This window comes from Aspergillus mulundensis, assembly GCF_003369625.1.
Source record: "Aspergillus mulundensis strain DSM 5745 chromosome Unknown scaffold_9, whole genome shotgun sequence".
Taxonomy (NCBI): Eukaryota; Fungi; Ascomycota; class Eurotiomycetes; order Eurotiales; family Aspergillaceae; genus Aspergillus; species Aspergillus mulundensis.
Genome location: NW_020797897.1, coordinates 1,534,752 through 1,552,661, shown reverse-complemented (window position 1 = coordinate 1,552,661; position 17,910 = coordinate 1,534,752). Strand labels below are relative to the sequence as shown.

The 17,910-nt window shown below is 52.2% G+C and overlaps 8 protein-coding genes across 8 annotated transcripts; 4 read left to right on the top strand and 4 right to left on the bottom strand.

Moving 5' to 3' along the window:
• Nucleotides 1-950: 950 nt before the first annotated feature.
• On the top strand, nucleotides 951-4,266 carry DSM5745_08316 (uncharacterized protein; the record flags this gene model as incomplete). The annotated part of the gene is made up of 2 exons (XM_026750332.1): nucleotides 951-1,126; nucleotides 1,185-4,266. The coding sequence occupies 2 exons, from the start codon at nucleotides 951-953 to the stop codon at nucleotides 4,264-4,266; spliced, it is 3,258 nt and encodes a 1,085-aa protein (XP_026601336.1).
• Nucleotides 4,267-4,550: 284 nt separating this feature from the next.
• Nucleotides 4,551-5,264, bottom strand: DSM5745_08315 (HD domain-containing protein; the record flags this gene model as incomplete). The annotated part of the gene is made up of 1 exon (XM_026750331.1): nucleotides 4,551-5,264. The coding sequence occupies one exon, from the start codon at nucleotides 5,262-5,264 to the stop codon at nucleotides 4,551-4,553; it is 714 nt and encodes a 237-aa protein (XP_026601335.1).
• A 769-nt stretch (nucleotides 5,265-6,033) lies between these two features.
• On the bottom strand, nucleotides 6,034-6,732 carry DSM5745_08314 (uncharacterized protein; the record flags this gene model as incomplete). The annotated part of the gene is made up of 3 exons (XM_026750330.1): nucleotides 6,034-6,176; nucleotides 6,237-6,542; nucleotides 6,594-6,732. 3 exons carry the CDS (start codon nucleotides 6,730-6,732, stop codon nucleotides 6,034-6,036), a joined length of 588 nt encoding a protein of 195 aa, XP_026601334.1.
• Nucleotides 6,733-7,549: 817 nt separating this feature from the next.
• Nucleotides 7,550-10,906, top strand: mph1 (3'-5' DNA helicase; the record flags this gene model as incomplete). Its single annotated transcript, XM_026750329.1, has 1 exon — nucleotides 7,550-10,906. The coding sequence occupies one exon, from the start codon at nucleotides 7,550-7,552 to the stop codon at nucleotides 10,904-10,906; it is 3,357 nt and encodes a 1,118-aa protein (XP_026601333.1).
• Nucleotides 10,907-11,161: 255 nt separating this feature from the next.
• On the top strand, nucleotides 11,162-12,272 carry cap2 (F-actin-capping protein subunit beta; the record flags this gene model as incomplete). The annotated part of the gene is made up of 5 exons (XM_026750328.1): nucleotides 11,162-11,190; nucleotides 11,318-11,697; nucleotides 11,763-12,032; nucleotides 12,103-12,150; nucleotides 12,199-12,272. 5 exons carry the CDS (start codon nucleotides 11,162-11,164, stop codon nucleotides 12,270-12,272), a joined length of 801 nt encoding a protein of 266 aa, XP_026601332.1.
• Nucleotides 12,273-12,622: 350 nt separating this feature from the next.
• On the bottom strand, nucleotides 12,623-13,217 carry DSM5745_08311 (mediator of RNA polymerase II transcription subunit 11; the record flags this gene model as incomplete). Its single annotated transcript, XM_026750327.1, has 2 exons — nucleotides 12,623-13,069; nucleotides 13,134-13,217. 2 exons carry the CDS (start codon nucleotides 13,215-13,217, stop codon nucleotides 12,623-12,625), a joined length of 531 nt encoding a protein of 176 aa, XP_026601331.1.
• A 304-nt stretch (nucleotides 13,218-13,521) lies between these two features.
• DSM5745_08310 (putative transcription initiation factor TFIID subunit) lies at nucleotides 13,522-16,072 on the top strand (the record flags this gene model as incomplete). Its single annotated transcript, XM_026750326.1, has 5 exons — nucleotides 13,522-13,707; nucleotides 13,845-13,966; nucleotides 14,015-14,090; nucleotides 14,146-14,960; nucleotides 15,013-16,072. 5 exons carry the CDS (start codon nucleotides 13,522-13,524, stop codon nucleotides 16,070-16,072), a joined length of 2,259 nt encoding a protein of 752 aa, XP_026601330.1.
• A 329-nt stretch (nucleotides 16,073-16,401) lies between these two features.
• ppe1 (putative ribosomal protein/carboxylic ester hydrolase (Ppe1)) lies at nucleotides 16,402-17,856 on the bottom strand (the record flags this gene model as incomplete). Its single annotated transcript, XM_026750325.1, has 4 exons — nucleotides 16,402-16,637; nucleotides 16,701-16,954; nucleotides 17,008-17,595; nucleotides 17,693-17,856. The coding sequence occupies 4 exons, from the start codon at nucleotides 17,854-17,856 to the stop codon at nucleotides 16,402-16,404; spliced, it is 1,242 nt and encodes a 413-aa protein (XP_026601329.1).
• Between the last annotated feature and the right edge of the window lie 54 nt (nucleotides 17,857-17,910).

Sequence of the window (17,910 nt, the reverse complement as noted above, 5' to 3'; positions counted from 1 at the left end):
TAGTCCTCGGCTTAAGCAAGGTCACACCAACTGACGCCCAATCCCCAGATTTCAGGAAACCGGGATGGCCCTCTGCTAGGCCATGGCCCAGAGTAAGCATTCATGTTCCTTACATCTTCTAGCTCAACCAAGCTGAAAGCCGTCATCACAAAGGTCTTGTCATCATCGGCGTCATTCAGTTGCGGCGTCAGGTTCCTTATTCCAACAGCCCCACGGGTCATGAGCGCAAGTTCCGAGCCTACAAAAGAGGCGCAGTGGCTTTGGGAGATTTTAGGGATAGTTCTCTGCCAGAAACGAATAGTGGAAAATTACAAGCGTGTCAGCCTGCCGAGCGGTAGATGTCATTCCCAATAATCCCCTGAACCGCCCTCTCCACCTGTGCAGGCTTCCCCTCTCCCGCAGTCCCCATCGCCCCTCTATCGCTATCTACTCCCCCCATCCTCCTACATCACCCCAACTCACCACCACTGTGTCCCGCCTACTCTGTTCAACTCGCGAACATTGAACATACTCGTCGATTGCCACATTTTGTCAGTCTTCTGACGTGGGCCCGCCGGTTAAAGCTGTGCTTCCGACACTGTCCCTGTTCCCCAGATCGACGCGTACCGTTATCACCGAGCTCCCCGGTCGAGATAGCAGGGTATCTCGACTTCTCTTCTCCAAACACACATCCTTACCTTTTCATTGTCTTCTAGATACTAGATTCGCTCTACACCAGAATCTAGGCTGTAGGGGACCCCTTGAACGACCAAACCCTGTGATGATGCTTAGTGACTCATGCTGACAGCTTGTCGACATAGGTAGATATCGATCTGAGAACCGCCCAGCGCAGAACCCTAGCAGGTTGATCATACCATCGACCCTCCGTTCTCAGGCCTTGTCAGAGGGTCTTGAGGGCGGCTGCTATTGCTTATACCGCCCCTGCCTTATTAAGGCAGCTCATCCATTTAATGCCCCCGGCCGCCTCGGACGACTTGTTTCGCCAGCAGATCCGGTTACCGGGCGTTATAGGCCCCGTGGAAGACCCGAACCCCGTTAAGCCAGATAATGATATTGGGGGAAAGAGTAAGAAAAAGGGAAAGAAGAAGGGAGCCAAGGTGACTTCAAGGGTTCCCGTGGACGACTTGTAAGTCTAGATCTGATCAGTCCGGGCCAGTGTCTGGCTACTGACCCATGGCTTTCAGGCTAGAAGGATCCCCGCCGTCACAGGCTGAACCCTCGTCTTATCCTGATCCACCTCCGGAACCACAGCCCGAGCCCAATGCTATAGTATCACCGGTCCTTGACGCTTTAGGTTCGCTCACGGACACGCCTGAGCAAGACTTCGCCTACCGAACGAACAACTGGGCCAAATCCATCCCTTTTGGGAAGAGCCCGCCAAACGACGGCTACGAGGATGATCTCGTCAGCGGATCCCCGTTTGGTGGCTTTCTCACGAGTCAGGATAAAGGTGGTTTCAGCCATCCGTCTTCCGCCTCTCCACCACCACCCAGGACAAGACCTCTGAGTTATGGGAATGGCTACTCCAGTAGCGCCATTTCTCGTCAGCAGTCTACAGATAGGCAGAAGAGCCTGTCTGTACACACCCCGTTTAGTGATCGGATAGCGCCTCCTCACCACCCGCAACCACACTTCTACGGTGCGCCCGACATTGATATACCGTCACCCCCCGGTCATAGCCGGCTATCGACAGACTCTCACTATTCGTTCTGCGCATTCGATACTATCTCAAACCCACCATTCAAGTCGTCTCGGCTGAGCGGCAGTGTTCTTTTGGTTGGTAGCGATGGTACTTTGGAGGTTTTGACAGTCGAGGATCGCAAGACACGCCCTATTGGAAGGTTGGATGGTCTCAACGGGAGGGTAGTTGATGCAAAGATGCTAGCAGGTGATGACTCAACATCTGGAACCCGGCCACATGTTGCTATCATCCTTCATGGCCCTTGTGTCCCATCCGATGACGAGGGACATGCTTCTTCTAATGGCTCCGAGGCGAATGATATTCCCACAGTGCGATATGCCAGCGCTGATAAACGTCATAGCAAGGACGACACACGGTTCTACCAAACAAGGGTTGAAGTCTACTCACTCAGAACGGGAGACCACATCTCGACCCTGTATACAACAAAGCCTAGTCCTTGTTTTGAGAATATCCCAGGACTCTCAAATTTTGCGCCCTCGCCAGCCGGAAATTTGAGGCTTTTTACAAGTGGCAGCTACCTCGTCATAGCGTCTGGTATCAGTGGCGAGGTCTATATCTATAGTATGAATCGATATCAGTGCCTTGGGAAAACCTGGACCAGTATTCAGTCGAGGGAAGCAAGACGATATTCAACATCCTCAAGCTCAACGGACCCGGACGGGTCCCGAAATGACTCACCCAATGGAACTGCCAAAGCCGATAACCCGATCATCGCCTTGAAGGGAAGATGGTTAGCAATTGTACCGCCGTCATTTACGTATCGAGCATCGCTGGGTGGAATAATACCAGCGCCTTCGGTGCAGGGGAAGGTCTTTGGGCTGGAGACCCGTAGTCCCCCCTCGCGACCAGCGACTACCTGTGCGACTGATGTTGGTGATGGTGAAAGCCTTTTTGACAAAGTTGCTAGAGGTGTCACGCAGGAGTTTGTGCGAGGAGCCCGTTGGATGAGTGACCAGGGCTTACAAGCCTGGAACAGTTATTGGAACAAGGATCAGCAACAAACATCTCAGCAGCGCCGCTCTCAAGTGATGGATTTTCCCCAAGGATACAGTCTATTTCCTCCAACTCATGCCCAAGAGACCCAGACCGCGTCCCCAGCCGAGCCCGATCTCGTATCTATTCTCGATCTGAGAAAGCTTGACGAAAATGGAGATTCGAAGAGCGCGATTATGTTTAGCCCCGTTGCCACATTTCAAGTACCGAATGGCTGCAGCTTTTTGTCCTTCTCTCCCAGTGGGCTCATGCTCCTTACCGCGAGTAAGAAGGGCGATGTCCAATATGTATGGGACCTCATGCAGGCCAAGTATTGTCGCGCTGGGCTTTTCTTGACCGAGGACTCGGCGGCAGTAACTGCAAGTGTGCGCCAAGTTGCACGGTATTCGCGGTTGACGGAGTCGCATATCGTGGATGTGATATGGTGCCCACCTTCTGGTGACCGTCTTGCCATCATTACTCTCAAAGGCACTGTGCATGTCTTCGATCTCCCACGAACCGCTTTTCAATGGCCTCCTTTCCGCAGGGCTCGGCCTGCGAGAGGAAAACAACCGACGAACGACGTGGCGACAGAAGAGTTAGCTGTGCGGACGACTAATAGCAACCCTCTATCGACAGCCATGAAGCTTGTTGGAGGTAAAACTCAGCCAATCTTTGAAGCTGTCAGGGGCCGTGCACCGTCAGCCGGGGCAGCATTTCCTGCCATGAATGGATTTATGATCCCGACCGCGGCTGGTATGGGCGGCAAAGCTGTCGCTGCTGGTCTTAGCAAGTCAATGGGGGCTGCTGCTAGTGGAACAGTTAATACTCTGCGTCATGTGGGTGAAAACCGGCTCCACATCTCTGGATTCACACGCGAGCCCGCTGCGTCGCGTGTCACCTGGATCATTCACAAGGGCCAGCCATTCTTAGCTCTTATAGCAAACGGCTACTTCCGATTGTATAGGGTCAAGCGGTCCGTGCTGCCCAACAAATCCCGACAACCACAGTCAGTTGTTGGTAGCAAGGAAATCGAATTTCGACTGCCCGCGAATTTGTCTAGCTCTTGTGGTCCCATGGGGATCAGCAGCCTCAATCCAGAGTTGATGGTCCGCGCCACCCTCGCTTTACCATCGTCTACTGTACGGCCGTCCGCGTCATCGAAACTCAAGTGCCAGCCACTTTCGCAGGCGGAACTTGAGACCAATGCACCATATCAACCATTTCATACTGATCAGAGAGTAAGCTTGTTTACTTACTCTGAAACGGGAGTGGCAGGTGGCTCATTGACTTCATCGCCAAAGGGCCAGTGGGTATTTGGCGGTAACTTGCCCATGTCCAAGCTGCATGTTCGTCGAGTTAGTGCCAGCAGCGAGGATGAAGGCGAAGATGCCATGCACGAACTTCAACAGGGTCTAGGTGGAGGAATTGAGAATACGATCAGCATGGGTAACAGTACTAGCAACGTGGAGGAAGTGGTAATTACTACACGACGGAAGAAGAAATATTCGTCACCACTACAGGCTGGCGGCGAGGATGGGTTCTTCGAAGACGACTGTGAGGTTTTGGATTTCGCCGTTGACCGGGTTTAATCTCCACTCACAGTGCATACAATACTCATTGGGCATGCATTGATTCTATGCAAATCTTAGATATTATATCGGTCGGCGTTTGGGTTGCTTTTTGAACTTCCACTCATACTTGCCGTTCCACTCGGCAACTCATACCTACCTAATCCATACTGCAGCGCTGCTCTCATTCAACAATGGCCTGGTAAGCCTCGCATTCCTTTGGTTGTTTTGGTGCGCATCGCATGTTATCTACATACCCAATGAGAATAGACAAGAACTCAATGCATCGACATTAATAATCTAGACTAAGTAGAAGACACATCCTCCATCTCCTCTTCCCACCATTTCCTAAACTCCACCAACCTCTCCGTCCTCACCCTAGCCATCCTCCTCCCCGTAGCCGTCTTCATCATCCCTTCCAACCTCTCCAGCTTCTCCCCGAAATGCCTAATGGAATTCTCCATCTCCCATGCCTCTCCCTCCTTCAACATATCTCTCCCCTTCGCACCTAGAAACGTAAAACACCGCCCAATCCCCACAGCACCCAAAGCATCCAGTCGATCCGCATCTTGCACAATCGCCAGCTCAACGAGTCCGTCCTCATAGATCAACTCCCTCACAGCCTGTGGGTCTTTACACTCCGTCGTATACGACACATGCGAGACAATCGTCTGCACCCGCTGGGCCAGAGCTGGCTCAGCGCCGTGAGTGAGAAGAATATGCTCAACTAGCTTGTGCGGTGGGATTGCATTTGCATCTTGCTTTGCCTCCTTGGGGAGGTATTTTCTGTCACTGATATCGTGTAGGAGGGCTGCGAGGTGAACGGTAAGATAGTCCACTGGCTTGGTCGACTGTTCCTGTTCGGATTTGAGGATTCGCAGTGCGAGGTTCACGACGCGGTTGATGTGTGCGGGGTTATGGCTGGGGTCATAGTCCTTCATGCATTCTGTTACGAAGGCGGAGATTGGAGCGATGAGGGGGTGTTCGTGGTTGATGGGTGTAGGAGCGGATTGGGACATGATTCTGATTCTGCAAGATCAGTTCACCTGCCCGTGGAGTAGGGAGCGTTTGACACGTACCGTGACGCGATTGTATGCGTGTATATATTTACTTTGGTGATATGTGCACGTAAGATCCTAGGGAGACGCGTTGGGCTTCATTTTGACGCGTCGGGGACTGACTCACTGAGGGTCTGGCTCACGGGCCACGGGCACTCCACAGCTGTAACAGCAGCGGGTGGTTCCGCTGCTGAAGTGGTTGAGCCTTTGAGGACGCCTGGATCCATCACCTCGCAAAAAGCTGGAATGTTTTGGAGAACAAACTCAATTGGTATAATGCCCTATGATAATCATACATGCTAAACAATGGATTACTGGATGACGATGAGCTTGGACTTGGAGATCGAAGAATGGATGTTCATCAGTCTCCACACTCCACAGATCTCATAGCCGGGGCCCGAGGGATTAAATTGCGATGATATTTATGGGTCTGCTGGTCCACAAAAGTTGCTGAAGAACAGTGATCGGCATGTTGATTTACTCTGAGCATGGACCTGCGCGTGGTAAGAGTTGGCAATCAATTCGAAGGCACAGGGTGTGAGAAAGTAACTCGAATTATTATGGTATCGATCACTGATTATTAGAACAGAGAATGCAAGTAAGGACTATGTAGACAACCATTAGACAACGCTCCAATCCATCCATTCCATCAATGCCTTGCTCGGCCCATGACTCGTGTAATTAGCCCGTGTTTCACACCAGGAGCAACTCAGTTGGTTAGGCGAGCCCCTTACAGAGCCCAAGCGGCGACGAGGAGGCCAGCCAGGCCAGCAGCAGAGACACCGAGCCTAGCGGCCGCGTTAGTGTCAGAAGGGTCGTCGCCAGAGCCCGTCTCAGTGGCAGAGTCGCCGCTGGTGCTAGTGGCGTTGGAGCCTACAGCATCTGTTAGCGCATGTGACGGCATTAGCGACGGCGCCAAAAAAGAGTGCTTACTATCCGAGTTGGAGTCATTGGAGTTGGAGTCGTCAGTGCTGGACGCATCATCACCGGAGCTAGTAGTGGTAGCGGTGTTGGAACCAGTCGCGCTGCTGGTTGAGTCGTCGGTGAGGGTCGCAGTGCCCGGGAAGTAAGTAGTGGTAATGCAGCGAGCCTGGCACTGGGCGTAAGATTGGATGTCCGCCTCAGTGCCGTCACCCTGGTCACACTGCGAAACACAGGTGTTGGTGTCGTTGGCCTGCTGGTCGCTAGGGCAGGGAACGCTGTAGCATGCGGCCTTACAGCAGATGTCATCGTCATCGCCTGAAATTGATCAGTATCGGAGCAAAGGTATAACAGGACTATGGCTCGTACAGTTGTTAGCGCATCGCTCCTGCGCAGTCAAGCTGGCGGTGGTGGCTGGCGCGGTCGAAGTCTCCGTAGAGGTCGAGGACGAGTCCTGGGCAGCAGCCAGGGCAAGTACCGAGGTGAGGGCAACAAGAGAGAGCTTCATTTTGACAAGTCAGAAACGACAGGCGTGGGTTTCAAATAGAAAGACTTCAAGGAAATACTGAAGCGAAGCTGGCAGAGAAACCAAACGAAGGGCGCGATGGGAAGAGGAAAAGGAGGAAGAGAAGGAGGAAGCGAAAGAAAAAGGACGGCTGGGGGCAAAAAAGCAAAGGCAGGCAAAGCGCACTACTGCAGCATCAAGCATAGGCATAGCAGCTCGTGCAACGCGAGACAATTCGGGCGTGGGCGCCAGTAAATTGAAACCTTCGGCGGGCTTGTCGTCTCCTGGCGCGTCCCATTAGTCGAGTTTCACAGCGATCAACGGTGCTTCCCTGGTTCGGGCGAATCGAGATCACCTGAAGGGTACGAAATTAGATTAATGTTTATCGACTCCTAGCGAAGTCTTGGTAGTGAGCTGTCAGACTGGCCATCCATTGGTGGAGGCTTGGAGACGCCGTGTGAACTGTTTACCAATTTTGGGCGACAACATGAGCAGAACGAGCCGGTCTTCAGCCGGTTGCAAATCCGGGGCGCTCTAAAAGTTGGACTTGGACCCATAACCAAGTCATACTACACAGACCGATAAGCAGACCCTCGATGATGATCGGACCATGTCCTAGTACAGTAGTAGGCCTACGGAGTATGTGCTTCAACAGTTGAAACCCCGCCGATTGGCCGAAATTATACGGCCCCATACTACTTTCTGATTTCGACCGCCTAAGGCAAGTATGATGCGTGTCACATGATCTCGCGATGCTCCGCGTCGCGTTCTCCGCTCACCATCAGGCATTCCGTGATCTCATTCGAAAACAAACCCGACCATGTCCGACCTCGATGGAGGCTCGTTAGATTACTCGGACGATAATTTGGGCAATTTCGTGGTCAACGACGATGACCACCCCAGGTCAGCAAAACGGCGTCGATTGAGTGCCCGAGAGCCCGGGGAGGCTCGCCAGCGGCCGCGCCCGCAGACCATCAATGGAAATAGTAACAGCGAGGGTTCTGATTTTAGCTCAGACTCTTACGGTGATGACGACGAGCGTCGACCAACAACACCCGATGAATTCTACTCCCGAGATGAGCCCGGAGAGCAGCCCTCCAGATACAAGACGTTCATCCCGAAAAATATGCGCAATAATATTCGAGAGAATATATTCGTCACTCAACTTACACAACCTCCATCACCACCTGAAATGATTCGGGGGCCTAGATGGAAAAAGCCCGATCCTGTCCCTCCCCCACCTGCGATCATGGACACGGTCGTTGCCGAGCCTGAGGCCCAGGATACCCGACAAGAGCAGGATTATGGGGACGACGAAGATATCAAGGCTGCGATTGAAGCGTCACTACATTCATTCGAAGAGGAGAAGACACGGGAGACTAGCCCGACTAGCCCAAAAGGTCTCGAACTTGCCTCAGCCCCTGCGCCTTTAGACTCTATGGATCTCTTTGATGACATTCCGGACGATGCATTTGACTCGGACTTATCTCTATCGCCACCAACAACGCAAGCACCGAAGATACCTTGGACTACTTCGCAGGCTCGAAATCGTCCATTAGGTGTCCATCAAACGACGTTATTTGACATGGCTGCTCGAAATCCAGCAACACAGCCCCCGCGCGGCGAGCAGATGATGGCTCCGCCGGACAAGGTCGAGCCTCCGACACAACACAAACTCAATGAAGACTCCCTGGGCACTTGGGTATACCCTACCAACCTGGGCAAGACCCGTGACTACCAGTTCAATATTGCCCAAAAAGGGCTGTTTCATAACTTGCTGGTAGCCCTGCCTACAGGTTTGGGAAAGACATTCATCGCCGCCACCATCATGCTCAATTGGCTTCGCTGGACTAAAGACGCCCAGGTCATATTTGTTGCTCCAACAAAGCCGCTGGTATCTCAGCAGATATCCGCGTGTCTTCAAATTGCAGGTATTCCACGGTCTCAAACGACCATGCTGACAGGCGAAGCTCCGCCCGGGATTCGCGCAGAAGAATGGAAGACCAAACGCGTCTTCTTTATGACCCCGCAGACTTTAACAAACGATCTCAAGTCGGGAATAGCCGACCCCAAAAGGATTGTATTACTCGTTGTAGACGAGGCCCATCGTGCCACTGGCGGCTATGCTTATGTAGAAGTTGTCAAATTCCTGCGGCGGTTCAACCAGAGCTTCCGGATATTAGCTCTAACCGCAACACCGGGGTCCAATGTTGAGTCAGTGCAGGCCGTGGTTGATGGCCTTGATATTTCGAGGGTTGAAATTCGTACTGAGCAGTCTCTTGATATCCGAGAGTACGTCCACTCCAAAAACACAGATATTCAAACATTCCAGAACTCGGACGAAATGATCCTATGCATGGACCTCTTGTCTAGCACACTTCAACCGCTTGTCGACCAGCTTCGTTCACTGAACGCATTCTGGGGAAGGGATCCAATGTCTCTGACCCCATACGGACTCACGAAAGCGAGGCAGCAGTGGATGATGTCTGACGCTGGCCGAAATGCACATTTTGGCCTGAAGAATAAGGTCAACGCTATCTTTACAGTCCTCGCGAGCATGGCACACGGGATCGACTTGCTCAAGTATCATGGAATTACTCCACTGTATCGTCATCTGTCGCACTTTCAGTCTAATACTGACGGAAAGAAAGGAGGGAAATATCAGCGTGAGATCGTGCAAAATGAGCACTTCAAGAAGCTGATGAATTACCTCACTCCATGGACCAAGAACCCTGAGTTTATCGGACATCCAAAGCTGGAGTACTTGAAGCAGGTTGTTCTGAACCATTTTATGGACGCTGGTGAGGGCGCTCATGGGGCTGTTGGTGAAAACCAGACGACCACCAGAGTGATGATATTCGTACATTTTCGAGACAGCGCCGAAGAAGTGACGAGGGTGTTGAAAAGATACGAGCCAATGATTCGACCCCATGTTTTCGTTGGGCAAAGCAGCGCAAAAGGCTCAGAAGGAATGGGCCAAAAGACTCAACTTGATATTGTTCAGAAATTCAAGAAAGGAACCTATAACACGATCGTGGCAACTTCAATTGGCGAGGAAGGGTTAGACATCGGAGAAGTTGATCTCATTGTGTGTTACGATTCCTCGGCTTCTCCCATACGCATGCTGCAACGCATGGGAAGAACAGGTCGAAAGAGAGCCGGTAACATTGTTTTGCTCCTTATGCAAGGCAAAGAAGAAGAGAGCTTTCTCAAGGCGAAGGACAATTACGAGAAGATGCAACAGCTTATAGCCAGCGGAACCCACTTCACGTTCCATGACGATAGATCTCCACGCATCATACCAAAGGGAATAAAACCCGTTCCGGACAAGCGACATATTGATATTCCGGAAGAGAATGAAGGTAGCGGCCTCCCAGAGCCGAAGAAGCGCAAAGGACGTGTCCCAAAGAAACCACCGAAGCAATTCCATATGCCCGACAATGTTGAAACCGGTTTTATGACGGCATCCAGCTTGACAGGAACATCAAAACAGACAACCAAGTCAAAAACAAAGCAAAAAGAGAAACGAAAAGTTCGAATACCTACGCCAGAGCCAGCGCAGGTTCCAGACCTTGAGGATGTCCTGCTGACTCCGACTCAGCAAAAGGAACTCGAGAGGCATTACCAGGATGTAGGAGGCACAAGCCCGCAGATCATCCGCTATCCTCGAAATGACGCGTTCCCTCGACTACAGTCAGTCCAACGGCCAACCAAACTTGTGAGACATAGCTCTCTTACAAAGCGTGTCATTGACGCATTGCAACGAATGAACCAGGTTGGCGCAGAGTGCGAACAGCGCTTCAAGGAGGTAATATCGCGTGAGTCGAAGCTGCCATCTAAAGAATCTCTTCTTTCTAGGAAGTCCTCGTCTGGTAAACGCCGTCAGAGCTTGGCCAAACCAAAGGCAAAATCTGCCGAACTCCAGTATCCGGCAGAGGAGCCGGCAGAGGAGCCCGAAGAGGACGAAACTGATATGGATTTCCTATCTCCCACCAAGCTATTTGCAGATTTTGGAGGCCATCAGCAGCCGGAACCACTTCTGCCTGCCCGCGGAGCCAGTCAAGTCGAAGATGACTTTGATTTGCTAGACCCCGTCGCTCTCTTTACGCCGGATGCCGAGCGTAGAGCTTCGCAGAAACGGAGAAGGATTGTGCTCGATGATGACAGTGATGAATAATGCCAAACCGACACGAGTAAAAGCTTACTGGGCTCTTTGATTGTATAATCATTTAGGACAATGTCTAGGTGAATCAAACTAGTCTTTCAATACGCCCGAATTATGTACTCCGTAGAATGGTGGAGCTCCTAAAGCCACATTGCGGGTTGCTGCGCCCACGCACCTCCCGTCCGGCGTCGGCATTCAGGGACACCTTAACATCAAGCAGTAAACAACATTCAAAACCAACCTAATCACAATCAGAAACGCATCGCAATGGCAGACGCCCAATTCGATAGTGCGCTGTAAGTCTTCCATTTATAAGAACTGCCCATCTTCGCAACCCGTCGATTTCCAGAGCATGACTTCTACCCTAACCCAACCCCGCCTGCACCCTGCACTCCGCTGACAAGAGCGCCATGCCTGTACCAGGGACCTCCTCCGGCGTCTGAACCCCCGCGATACAAAGCAGAACCTTCAAGCCATCACCTCCATTGTCCCCGACCTCACCGAAGACCTCCTGTCCTCCGTCGACCAGCCGCTCGAGATCCGCCGATGCTCCAAGACAAAGCGCGACTACCTACTCTGCGACTACAACCGTGACGGCGACAGTTACAGGTCCCCCTGGAGCAATGAGTTCGATCCCCCTCTTGATGACGGCACAGTACCAAGCGAGCGAGTGAGGAGACTGGAGGTTGCCGCGAACGAGGCGTTCGACGTCTACCGGGAGCTGTATTACGAGGGCGGTGTTGGGAGTGTGTACTTCTGGGATCTGGACGATGGGTTTGCGGGTGTCATTCTTCTGAAAAAGGGTATGCTTCTGCATGCGGACTCATACTGCATTGATCAAGTTTGAGCTAATGCATCTGTTGAACAGGCGTGTCTCCCGGCGGAAAGCACTCTGGCGAATGGGACAGCATCCACGTCTTCGAAGCGACTGACCGGGGGCGAGCGGCCCACTATAAGCTCACCAGCACGGTGATCCTTCATCTCTCCAACGAAAACGAAGCCCTCGGTGAGATGGACCTGAGCGGGAACATGACCCGGCAGATCGAGGTGGATATGCCCGTCGATTCGGATGCAAGCCATGTTGCCAATGTCGGTAAAATGGTCGAGGACATGGAGTTGAAGATGAGGAACTTGCTGCGTATGTTTCACGGATTTTCTTTGGCTTGACTAGCTAGTCGAGATGTTCACTAACCGCACGGTTCTTGCAGAGGAGGTCTACTTCGGTAAAGCTAAAGACGTTGTCGGCGAGCTGAGAAGTGAGTGCTTCATCTTCTAATGTTGAGAACGAGAAGCTAATCCTTCAGGCATTGGATCTCTTTCCGAAACCAATCGAGACAGAGCTACCCAGCAGGAAATGATTCGGGGACTGCAGCGATAAGCAGTGTTCAGTTCCGTTATTGCGATTGTATCGAATACCCATAGGTATCTTTGCGTTTCTTACAGAAGCTGCTGACTTCCTTGTATTTACTTCTACTTATCTGAAGTGCAATAACACTGATCTATGACACGGCCGGAAGTGCCACGGCGGCTGCACAAGAATCGCTTCGGCATATCGCAAAGCAATGCAATGCATTCGAATTCGGGTATCATAAGGTCATATCCAGTCATGCAGCCATCGAACAGATTGGCGGATGCTAACTAAAGAAATCGCTCCTGTGAAATCATGCGAAAATTGTACCATCCCCAAAGATATTCAAGATATTCCCCATCGTGCCACCCAGCACCGAATCAGTCCACCTGCATGCTCTCCTGACCACCTTCCGTCTTCACTTTAGCCTCGTCGCCAGGAGACGCCTGGTTGATCCGCTGAACAAACTGTCTCGCAGCCGCCCATAGCTCCGCCTCCTTCTCCTTGCCCACGGTATCCTTCCTGCTGTTCAGCCAGCTAACATCTAACGGGTTCGAGGTGCCCGCAGCCGCCCCCGAACCAGTATCACCAGCTCTAGAAGACAAGTCTGGTGCAAGTATCGAAGCCTCCTCCAAAGCGTAGACCTGACGACGTAGCCGGACATCGATTGACGAGAGAAGCGCGAAGTACTGTGACGTAGCTTCCTTGAATCGAGCTTTATGTGAGTCGAGCGAGTTGTCGGTGGATGGTGAGGAGGGATCGTTGGTTCTGGCGTTCGTAAGCGCTTGTATTGCGAGTCCGGCCGAGTGGATTAGTTTGGCGACATCCTAGGACAGTAAAACGTGGTTAGTACAGATATGTTGAATATGCATCAGAGCTCTCATGTCGTACTTGGTCGATTTCGTTCAATTGGCGGATGCGATCGGCAGATGTAAAGACCTTGGCGGGTTGCTCAAGGTTATTGGTTTCGGCCATGTTATCCTCACTCCACTGGAGTTTTGTATAAAAGCTTCGGGACTTTTAAGAACGAGGAATGTTCAATGCATTGAGTCCCGACCAAATGACAGCCCGCTTGTCACGTGCGCATTCCGGGGACCCTGCTGACATAATCCCAGCGCGACAGTCGCGGACTTCTATCAAAAAGATGCATGAATGGACAACAGATTTGCTCACTTTTCCATCCTGCAAGTCAGCGACCCAATCACAAAACTGCCCAGACTTTATCCTCTTGCCCCTTGCCAAACCAGACAGGCTGAGAGAGTTTCAGGGGTGAAAGATCATGTCTGCGCCTGGCGGGGCCCCGAGCCCTGCTCCCCGAAGTGGGAGTATGGGCCCCGGTGCTGGTGTATCAATGCCTCCTCATCAACAACCCATGGCTACGACACCTGTTGGAGCGCCTACCCCAGGACCCCCTCCCCCTCAGCCTGCTAGTGGTGCAATGTCGCAGCAGAACTTGAACCAGATTGTCAGTGAGCGCTTTTCTTGCTCTTACCTTAATCCCTGTTCAGATTGGTGCCTAGATGTGTTTGCTTAGATTGCATCAGGTTCTACATGATGACCTTGGGAGACTGTTAGTTTTTGCCTTGTTAACTTTTGTATTAGGTCATTGACTACTTGGCCAAAAAGGGCTATAGTCGTACGGAAGCCATGCTACGTATGGAGTCTGCGAATCAAGAGATAGATGGCCGGCCTTTGCCCCAACTGGGAGAAGAGGCGCGGCCAAAGTACAGGATCGGCTTTGGTGCGATTCGCTGACAGCCCCAGCTGTTCAGATATGCTGGGTTGAAGCTAACTTGGCTGCTAGATTTACTCAAGGTCTGGGTAGAGGACAACCTGGACTTGTACAAGGTGCGACTCTTTTGTGCCTAGTGTTAACATTGGCTGATGGCTAATATATCTGAAGCCGGAACTCCGCCGTGTGTTATGGCCGCTCTTCGTCTATTCTTTCTTAAATATGGTGACCTCTCTATATACACCAGAAGCCAGGCAATTCTTCGATAACAACAAGAACCTTTTCCTACCAGAACACACGGAAGATGTACGGGCACTTGAGCCTATTAGCTTGCCTGAGCACGTTCAGGATAACTCAATTGCTAAACTATACCGTGGCAACAAATACCGCCTGGTTCTCAGCAACCCTGCTTTTGGCAGTTTGATGCAGTTCCTCGAGAGCAAGCAAAAAGAGGGTGGCTCCGTCATGTCAGCAATTCTGAGCAGCTTTTGCACCATCATCACTAAAGAGCGGGCAGCCGATGACAGGTTCAGCTTTGCGGCATTGCTCTCCCAAGCTGGCATGGGCCAGAGCTTCCCTACAGAAGATGAAGGCATTCCAGGTCACCATCCTGGCTCTGCATACACAGGCGATAACCCAGCGATGGCCGGTACTCTACCGCGACTCAGGCTAGCGAAGCTTTCTATGGAGCAGGCTCTTGAAGGTGATGTACGTGCTGAGCTCGCGGATGAAGACGCAAAGGTCCCACCGGGCCCTGGTCAGAACAGCTTGACGCAGGAGTTTGACCAAATGATCAAAAAGGAGGAGGACGATGAAGCTCCGACTCGTGCCGACATTCCCTATCCCCCATCAACTGCGCGCGACGTGGCGATTGAGGTGCAAAAAGTTAAGGAAAATCGTGATAGGTTCCGGATCGAATCTAGGACAGGAGGTGTTGGTCCTGCCGTTAGTGTTTGCATGTTTACATTTCACAACACCTATGACGGGTTAGTTGAAAGTCAGATGTATCTTCAAGGGTTCCTTGCTAACTCAATCCAGGGTTAACTGCTTAGACTTTTCGGATGATAATCTACTCGTTGCAGCTGGTATGCAAGAGTCATATATCCGCGTCTGGAGCTTGGATGGGAAGAAGATTGCTTCAGCAGATAACAGCGCGGACGATCACCCAACAAATTCTCGTCGTTTGATCGGGCACTCAGGGCCAGTGTACGCAGTTGCATTCGCCCCATCAGCCACCCCGGTCGACAATGCCATCGCACCAACAAATGCCCGATGGCTCCTCTCATCCTCCGCAGATAGAACCATTCGCCTCTGGTCCCTCGATCTCTGGCAGTGCATGGTCGTCTACAAGGGCCACGATCAGCCAGTCTGGGATCTCCAATGGGGTCCCTTCGGTCACTACTTCGTCTCCGGCGGTCACGACAAGACCGCTCGGCTCTGGGTAACAGACCACATCCGCCAACAGCGCATCTTCGTTGGCCACGAGCAAGACGTCGATTGCGTCTGTTTCCATCCTAACTCCGCTTACGTCTTCACGGGAAGCTCCGATCACACCGTGCGCATGTGGGCCGTCACCACAGGTAACGCAGTCCGCATGTTCACCGGCCACACAGGAAACATTACAGCCCTCGCCTGCAGCCGCGACGGCAAAACCCTCGCCTCCGCAGACGACCACGGCTCCATCCTGCTTTGGGACCTCGGCCCCGGCCGTCTTCTCAAGCGTATGCGCGGCCACGGGAAAGGAGGCATCTGGTCGCTCAGCTGGAGCGTCGAATCCAACGTCCTTGTCTCCGGCGGCGCAGACGGCACAGTTCGCATATGGGACGTTACGGGTCCAGCGCACGACCCATCGCAGGGCCGCGTTGTCGGGGAAGGCGGTGCTGGCACGAAGATTGATGGGACATCGTCCACTGCCGCGAATGCAACACAGCCATCGAGCGCCGTCGGACCGGGGATGGGCGGTGGCAAGAAAAAGGGTAAGGATGTTGTCGTCACGCCGGACCAGATCAGCGCGTTCCCCACCAAGAAGAGTCCCGTGTACAAGGTGAAGTTCACCAACATGAACTTGATTATTGCTGGTGGCGCTTATCTTCCCTGATTGTGATATGACTGTTGTGCTCGACTGGTCTCGATACCCTTCCTCTATCTAATCTGCTTCATACAATATTCGCGGTTTTTGCGAGGGCATTGATCTATTTTGCATGGACTTTTCAGGGCAACCTGACGGCGTGCGGGCTGGGTTGAATGGCATTGGTGTTTCGGCGGTTGGATATGTATAAGTACCATAACTTGCTGGCTAATTAAAACAAGGAATTAAAAAAATAAAAAAGACATTACAAATATGGGTTGAAATTATACAATGCCTCACGTTACTTCGTCTATCGTACCGTAGACAAGCTTCTTGGAACGCGCGTGAGTTCCAGCCTTTTAAGGCCTCTTTAGGGAGCCTGTACTCCCGCCTTCCGGTTTCCCAAGTGGCGCACTGGTGCCTGCTCCCTTTCTCATCGCCGCCGAAGCCTGCATATCAGCTACCTTTGGTGGCAGAACAAGCGCACTCCGATCATTTCGTCTATAAAAGTCGACCAGGATCTGCGCTGTCCTGGTGGGCTGATCTTCTTGTATAAAATGTCCCGCGTCGGGGAAGACCTGGAGTTGATATTTACCTACATATCGATCAGAATGAGCATGCCCCAAACATGAGAGGGGAATTAAAAAGAAAATCGCACCTTGCATCTGGCCAATCATCAACTCTTTATCCAGCCTATCGGTCCCAGCAAGAAGGAGTAGCTTCCCCCCTCGCGCTTCAAGAAACTTGCGGCTCAGCCCAATGAACCAATCTTCCCAGAATGGCTTTGTTTCGGCGAGGTTGGTTCGCCAGACCCACGGTTTTGATGGGTCCTGGGGAACCTCTTCGTGGTACAGGAGGGATGGGACGGAGACGCGGGCTGAGGTTCTGTTGCGGATTGTTCGCGAGCGTGTGCTATAGACATAGTTATTAGAAATAGCGCTCATGGTGCCGTAGGGCAAACATACTGCCATTCTATCCCCGAGGGCAGGGAGGGAAAGCGGGATGGCCGAGTCGAGAGGTACGTCTCCATGCTCTGGAGAGCATCCATTGCGGAGCCTTCGACAACGTCCAAAACAGCGTATGCCAATAACTTTGCGCCCAACTCGCCTTTCTTCGCGACATCGGTGATTACTGCGCCTCCCAGACTATGTCCGACAAGGACTATGTCCGGCAGAGTCTCCCATCCCATTTTAACCTGCGTTTCACGAATGACGAAGAGAAGATCCTGGCTTAGCGTGTCCAAGCTCAGATCAAGTTGTGCCTTTGCCGGATCTGCGTCCCCATCCTCACTCGCTCTTGTCACGGATGTACTTCCGTGATCGCGGGTATCTGCAGAGAGTATTCCAGCATCAGGGAGGATCTTGCGGATCTCCACAGCGCAAGCCGCAAATGAGAGACCAGAAGAGCCCGCGCCATGGTGCATTACAAAAAGAGGACCGGATTTTGTCGGTGGGGTAAGGTATACATGATGCACTATGTCCAAATCGTTGATTTGTCGCGGGAGGTAGAGCTCTTGGTCGAAGAAGCTGGTCCACTCTAGGGAGTTTTGCGGCCTATCTTGCGAGTATCTCTCCGCGTTAGTTTCACGAAGTACGTCATTTCGGCAGGGGCAGAAAGGGAAAAGAGAACAGAGGAAGTATAGGTACGCACCCTCGGGTTCCTCCCGGCCGAGCGAATAACTGTTTGGTTGGTGATGGGGTCACCGTCTCCGTTGAAGAAGCTGAGTCGCCTTCCTCGTCCTCGGGAATGGGACGGGGCTCTGGCGGGAGTTTGGATAGTTTCGATTTGGCGAAGGACTTTTGCAGATCGCTCATGTTTTGAGCCTTCTATATAGTGGAACGGTGGGTTGTTGTGGGAGACATGGAGCA